We start from the raw sequence: 8,103 nt of genomic DNA, 5'->3' as shown, positions 1-8,103 counted from the left end.
ATTTAAACAATCAAGATTTCATCGCAAAAACTTCTCTTTAACTCGAACTTTTTATTGGAATATTATTTTCGAATTTATTATGTTCATATTGTTCATCGTTTCGTAAAACATGCATACCTCAAGAAAATACATTATATATATTGGGTGTCTTAGCAGCAAACTTGTTTGAGTCATTGGTATTTGTCGTTGATTAGGTTCATGTTTCCATGTCATGGCATTCAGCGTTGTTCATAAAGGAGATTCAAAACAATTTCCATAGAACACAAGTCACGCAAGTGTGTAAACTTCAACTACCTAATCTAATATTCAATCTAGTCGACTTGATAATCGTAATGAATATTGTCGTTGGAGTCTTAAGTATGCAGTGGAAATTGAAGTTGGAACTGCCTGGAAATTTCTATCAGATTAAAAAATGGTTGAGTGGTCGTAAATTAGTCAAAATAAGAAGCTGGAATATTCCAAATGACTAATGTATCCTATCTATGGCAGTTCTCTTAGACCGGATATACGGTATACCCAAGTGTATACCAGACCATAAGTTGGGTATACAACTGGTAAAGGGTTTACAAAGGGTGTACAGCCTAAGTCAGTGATTCTAAACTCTAATATAATAAATTACAAGAGAGCTATGCTTAAATATATGGACACGTAGCACCACAAAATTTGATGACGCCAGAGCAAAAAATAAAAGTAATAGCAAAAAATATAATTTCTACTCACTGAGAATTTCAAAGCAATTGGTCCAGTAATCAAAGAGAAAAGCGATTTCTTCAAAACGTGTCAAAGAACAACAACAACAACATAATATTGAAACGATCGTTATGTCCACTACGTGTCCAATAAAATATTCAAGCGGAGATAACAATGCAAACGCGGCATAGTTGTTGCAATATCACGTATTTGATATGTTTCTGGTAATGCACTCGTAAACCGGAAACAAACTTCACACACATCCCTGTCCAGTTTTGCTGGAATATGCTCGTGATCACGTAAATAAACATTCCTGTACAGCCTGCGCTTTAAAACCCAAGATTACTGCAATTTTTAATAATTTGTTTTTCATTTTAACCTCACTGTAAAATTTCCAAGTGATTCCATCCAGAACTCATAAGCAGATGTGCACGAACTGTGGGAAGCAGTACAATGAAAAAATATATCGATACAGTGATTATATATTCGTTTTACAAAAAGAGAAGAAATCCTAGCTTGTTATCAAGTAAATTTGGCAAAAAATAATCAAATTCGATTTTCGGAGTTTATACGAATTGTTGCTCATTGGACAAAAATTGTTTTTCTTTTCTATTAAAGCCTGTTGATTTACTACAATTATCTTGTTTTGAAAAAGCCACAGAGTGATTTCCCATTTATAAATACCGAATCAGTGAATGTGGTATTTTCAGGGTAGAAACTAGTATAAGGTGAGATTACAAATAGATTGAATGAATACAATACTCCAGAAACCTTACACACTACACAGCCAAATGAAGGTGAAGAATTACTACCAGTGGTGGCACCAAAGAGTCACTCAGCAAAATTTCGAATGCTTAACAATACTCTCGAATGTTGGAACGTTTCATGTCTGAAGAAATTGCCACCAGCAAGAAAGTACTGTGACAAATATTTCATTTTAGTGAAACAAACACGGCAAACAGGTTTATTAAATGAGAGAATAATTTTATTCGTAATTCTGCAGGCTATCGCTTTTCATTTTTCTGACTGAAAAAAAAAATGAAACTTGACTATGATAACGTATGCGTATTTCGAAATCATCAATGTATTCAGTATCATATGTGTTTGAATGATGTTTTAAGTCCATCTTCAAGTGTGATCCTTAATTTCATTCCAATTCTGGGTTTATTATCACAACAATTGCACCTTCAGAAGTATATGCACCAAGGTTAGGGTTCAGGTTGTGCGCCATCTTGGTTTCGCCAGCTTAGACTGGCGGACCATGTAAGTGTGACGTAACAATATTTACAGTGTTACAAAAGCAAAAGTGGAAAACAATATTCCTGAAGCTATTTGTTTTAGCAAAAACATTAAAATTTGGTTTTATTTTTAGTTGTGGCAGCATCAGGCGGGTCAGAGTGAATTTTTCAACGGGCCGGATTTGTCCCATGTCAGGTCTAACCCATATAAAACACAAAAAACATCAAATGTAAAGTTCAACGTTTTATTGAAAAAAAGATTCAAATAAACAAAACTCATAAAATGACGTGGATGTAACGAAGGAAGGTAATAAAGGAACATACTTTAAAATACTGTTTAAAACACACGATTTATATTTCAAACTAGCTTTAACATGTCTTCATCTTTTTAATCATATATATATATATATATATTGCATTCTCAGTGGGAAATTTCAGGAAAAAATGGAGAAGGAATGTGTATCGAAAATAACTAGTCTCAGTAACATTCACACAAATTAATTCAAAGCTAACGTTTTACCAAACTGGTGTGGTCAATCAACGTTTTGTAAATTTTGAATTCTATAATACTAAAAACGTCATTAAATGAATATAAAAATTGGGATGATTGCATTTTGTGGCAGCATAGAAAGTTGTAATCTGAACTATGCATAATTACAGATCACAAAAAATCACGAATTAGGTAAATTGACAAAATATTCAGAAAATGGGAGCGCAGTCCTGTTTTCCATACTGTTCGATAGGCCTCCGTTTGCATTATGAAGAAATTTTCCGAGTTCCGGTCGATGTTTTTCTACAGTATGTACATCACTACCCAAGTGTGGCTGGGCCCTTGTATGCCGTTGTTTAGCACTATGTGTCCTTGGAAAGGTACTGGTTTCCCCGCTACCGTCATATCGGTATGTTTCTTCTAATGGAAACAAGTCTGTTGGACGTTCCAACATCATATCGCTTTCTCGATCGTCCGCAACTAAAGTTGGGTCCGACATGCCAGAGTAACTTTGTTGTCTTGTGTGATATCCGGGTCGCGAAAAGCCATTAGGGGTAGACGGAGTCGATGAGAAGACACCATTGGTGTACTCGTTGCCAACTGGGGACGGATGTGATGACGAAGACGAGGAACAAGAAGAGCATATGCTTCCCATATCCAAGTTTGCTTCTCTTTGACTTTCAGTTTTTAAATGTTTCACCCACATCTCTGATTCGTATATGGTTGGCGCAACAAATCGAAACATTGCCGAAGTAGCAAAGTCGACAACCTCAAAACAACCTCCTGTTGTTTTGGTGACTTTGGCTCGACTGACTGGAAGAACACATCGAGGTTTTCCACAAGTCGGGACATCAGGATTTGTTCCGCCTGTTTGTGAATGAAAATAACATTGAATTAAATGAAAGTAACTTTATTTTACCACAAGCTAATAAAAATAGTGTTAATTACAGTAAAAATTCTTTCAAATATGCTGTTATCTTTAAAATCGATGGAAACCATATATGTCACAAACCTAATATTTTTATTCCCCAATGAAAGTATTGACATTGACTACGTCATAATAATAACCTACCTATTTTTATAAAACCTACGTTGATGGTATTATTATTGTATAATAGTAATTGTATTATAATATATCAATAAAAAGTCACACATGAATAGTCAAAAATAGTTTATTGTCAAATATACACGGGGCCACCCAAGACATAAACTTAGTCCGCCCTGTTTGATGTATTGTTTTCGCCCTAACGGATCTTTCCGATATATAATAAAGAATATGAAAAGAAACATTAAAAAGTCCACCGCTACCTAACATATAAAACACAAATTTTTCATATATATGAACTTGCCAATTGGCACGATTTTTTATTTTAACTTCGCCACAAAATTCATATTTTGACCATTAACACCAACCTTGTAAGTTAGCCGTCGGACTTCGAGGAGATTTTCCTGGCGTTGGGTTTATGATTTTGTTCCAAACAAGAAAAGGACTTGTATCATTTGTATAGAGAGTAACTTGGCACAATTTGGGTTTAACACGTTTCTTCTTCCACGGCTCGTAGATCTGAAAAAATACACAAAAAAGTTATTGAGACTATTCAATGGCGAAGCTATAACCAGTAATATCATTCGTGTCGGAGCGTTACACGTACTACTATTGCCTGTCTCAAAACAAACAACTTTGATAATGTAATTATGCGATTATTTTGCTCTGTAAAAATACTTGATATAGATTGTTGGAAGGCATAACCAAATTTGCTTTATTGTAATCGTATAGAATAATATGCAAATTAGAAGAAATCGCTGATACCAAACGCATCTTCAAAAACTGCTGTAGTATCCAAACTCTTCCTTATAAAATAAACTTTAGCCAACAGTTCAAAGTCCGTCGACAAAATCAATAATAATAATGGTATTTTATGCGTGATGCTGATTTCAACTTAAAACCCGAAAAGAAAAAGCATGCATTATCGAAAATGAAAAGCACGTTCTGATTACTTATGAACGATATCAAACGGTATTTATTGTCATGTTTAATTTTATATTGTTAAGATTTAAATATTGTCGGAATATTTGTCAGATACTGACAATCAATTTCGTTGTTACGTAAATTATTTGGCTTTTGACATGTTAATAACGCAACTGAAATCATTAATTTTCAATTTCATGTTTTTATTTCTTAACAATAATGCAAACACCTTTCAATATGTCAGAATAAAAATTTTGAACAGACTTTGTTTATGTGAGTGCATTGAATAACTTATGCTTTAATTTTTGTATTTTTCTTCGGCTTTTTATACAAATTTTCAGAATCAATATTGTTCACACAGCAAATATGAGTAAAATACGAACGAATGCACAACATAATTCAACTTAATAACTTCCTTGATGGCGCGACGAAATGATTTCCGAAACTTTATAAAAGCTGACAAAGTTTTCTCTAAATATAGTTTCGCTTATTGTCAAATCCAATTCACTATGCATTTTTGTGGTTGAAAAGTTCCCTATATTTGGCGAATGATACCATTCTTGTTCATACAAAACAAAGTATGAGTCCTAGCATGGCCTACATGTGGTAAGCAACATTATAACGAAGTATCAAGAGAGTTTAATAGCGATGGAAATAAGTTTTGAATCCAAGATCGAAATTATAAAGAAAAATCAATGTTATTCATATTAATGTGATAAAGCGTGTCACTGTGTTTTCTGTCCGCTTGTTTTGCTATTATTTGCTGTTCTAGTAAAGTCCAATTGGTTCCCCGGGAGGCGGTGAAGACGCGGAATTGTCTGGTCGCACCTTTCATTGGATAATTCAAGTTCTAAAGTTCGTTTGTATATATGTGTTAGGTAAGAATAAAGTAGCAGGAACTTGCGACGTGGATATAGTATCCAGCGTTTTCATCAGAGCGAATATTGAAAGTGTTGACTGTAGTGAAGTCACAGTCGTTACATGTCAGTGAATTGCGTTATTTAGTGTTCACTATAGTATTTATGAGCAAGATAGTGAACAAGTATATAACATAATGGAAGCGAGGTGTTGTTTATTTCGAGTCTTTCCTCAAAACTTTTATCATAAATACATAATTGAATTATAAATAATGTCAAACTACGTGTGGTCTTAGTTGTTTGTAGCTTGAGTTGCTTTGTGGAACATTAGTTTATGAAAATTAAGCCAAACAAAACTTTTGAATGAATACTTTTAACTAAATGTATTAAACAGAATTTGTTCGCGTCAATGAAACTTCCGTTCCCACGATCAAGAATGCGGCCTTTGATAATCTCACATCTACGGGGATTACTGTAGTTCTAGGGATCAGAGAAATAGAAGAAATCTAAGACAGATATATCGCCGGGCGTGATAAAACGTAGAGACGATTTTTATGATAGGGAGTACATGTTAGTCACATATCAGGATATAATAAACTTGGTGACTTTGATTGTTCTGTATATACTTGTGATAAGACTGGCCCTCGACAACATAAACTAATATTTACTGAGCCATAAGTTTCCAGAAATGTTTTACATGCAAGTTGATATATTTCTCAGAATGCCTAATTAATTAATGACTAATTAATGAAAAAAGAATCGATATTTTTGAAATACAAAAATATACACAACATGATTTATCACGATCACGTCATTTACAGTTTTACACAACCATAAACTATGTTCCTAGGCGCAATCGGGCTCGGGACAAGAATCAGACACGCTTTCCTGAACGAATATCAAAATCATTTTTACACTGACGATATTTGTTATGATACATTCTGAGTTGAAATATTGAATTGCTTCACATCAGTCACAAGTACGAAACTCTATACGATTTCCCATTTTAGAATAATTACAGACTTTGGGATAAGAGTTGGTTGTTTTCGAGACTACGCTACCTTCTAAACAGTTATTTTCAGAGTCATGAATAATTTATTTCTGAATCAATATAGCCACAACGGACCAAGGATGTTTGAATTTAAATTTAGTGTTCTATTAAAAATTGTACACATTTATTCACATTTTAAATGTAATTTAAAATTTTAATTTATAATATATATGTCTCACGAAGATTATTTGTTACATATATGCATTTTTAGCAGTGAAATCTGGCAAAAAAAAATGAAATCGAGTTGTGTTATTGACCAGTATAAATGGCGAAATAACTAATATTCAATACAACATACCTGTAAATTACATTGTAGTACTGGAACGCTGACCTGTATGCTTGTAAATAAACTGTGTTGGTCAACTTTCGGTCTGCCTGATCCTGATCTGAAGATTGAGCCAAGTGGAGGCATGGCGTCCTTATTCCGAGGCACGATGATGCCAGTCAGTTTTCAAGAATGGCGAATGTAAAAGTAACTTAAGTATAGTATCTTTACAATTTCTTCCTCAGCTGTATGGCATATGATTCAAGTATAACAGCACCACACGAAGTCATTAAAATAGTTATATAGGTTAGTACTACCGACTGCAACAAAGAGCATAATCATAATAAAAAATCGTTAAACGTTATCAATTGGTGTCAACAAAATGCTTCCGCGGCGACTATCAATTCTACTACCTTCTATGTTAACGGTAGCCTGCTTTTTAAAACAAGGAACTCGCGCGAAATTGATCGCTGTTTTAGACGTAATGATCGGGACTAGCCTACGCAGCAAATTGTCACGACAGAGAAAGTATTGATCGCGACTTTCTGTTAATTTAGTACAGTAGCAAAAATACAAAAACACGATTCTGGCATTCCGGCTGGTTACAAAATATAACCGATCGATAATGAGTGGCGTAAAAGGTACCGGCAGAAAACTTGATATCGAATACCGGAGGGTGTAAGTCGTTTGGTAGACTACACTGCTCGGTTCATACTCAATAAAAGTGGACTTGAAATAATTGCTGCGTCTCAACAATACACCAAACATCACTGACTATGCAAGAATTTATAGCTTCTTCATCGGCTCCGTCGAATACATTTCCTTATAAGGCAAACTGCCAGAAATACAAAAACAAAGTGTGAGAAAGTCGATCTTGAGTTCAATTGCGCAGTATACTTGTATTTAAAACAATATTATTAGGCATAAATCCGTAAAGATATTTAAATTTTAATGTCTCAACATTTTTAAATATTTCAATATAACTTTGGGATGCATAATTCACGCAAGGGAGTGAATGCTTCAATGTAAACTGATAAAATAAACTTTGATAATAGTCTCTTCTAAAACTTTAAAACTCAAGACTAAAACATCCTGAAAATTAAGTTGTTTCATTATAGGACAAAAACAACCATTTCACGCGCAAGAGAAAAAACGAATGCGCATATCATGTGCAGATCGCTAGTGGGTCGTACCCGGCACGAATATGAACAAGCGCAAATTTTTCGGAGATGAAATATCAGAGTTGAAGCTATAGTTTATCGGCGATGCGTGGCGCTTCGTGAGATTTGAGCATTTTGGGTAAATACAGCACATTGCGTCATTTCTTTAGTAATTTTGTTTTGACTACTAGCTCCGTAGTGACAAATAGATGGACCTCTTGACACCGGTACTTCAAGGCTTAGTTCTTCACAAGGACATGTGATCTTATTCTACCTACGTTGGTCATGCGACTAACGTTTGAAAAAAATCTGATAAAACGTTTACAATCTTTATGTAAACTTTTTTAGCAATTATTATTGGTCAGAAATTATCAATGAATTAT

General features: G+C 34.1%; 1 protein-coding gene across 1 annotated transcript; it reads right to left on the bottom strand.

Moving 5' to 3' along the window:
- Positions 1-2,159: 2,159 nt before the first annotated feature.
- On the bottom strand, positions 2,160-7,326 carry LOC120346934 (uncharacterized). Its single transcript, XM_039416728.2, has 3 exons — positions 6,594-7,326; positions 3,832-3,982; positions 2,160-3,285 (listed from the first exon to the last, which is right to left on the bottom strand). The coding sequence occupies exons 1-3, from the start codon at positions 6,705-6,707 to the stop codon at positions 2,600-2,602; spliced, it is 951 nt and encodes a 316-aa protein (XP_039272662.1). The 5' UTR covers positions 6,708-7,326; the 3' UTR covers positions 2,160-2,599.
- Positions 7,327-8,103: the final 777 nt, after the last annotated feature.

This window comes from Styela clava, chromosome 11 (assembly GCF_964204865.1).
Source record: "Styela clava chromosome 11, kaStyClav1.hap1.2, whole genome shotgun sequence".
Lineage (NCBI taxonomy): Eukaryota > Metazoa > Chordata > Ascidiacea > Stolidobranchia > Styelidae > Styela > Styela clava.
Note: the sequence above shows the minus strand (reverse complement) of the source record. Positions and strands in the feature narration are given on the sequence as shown.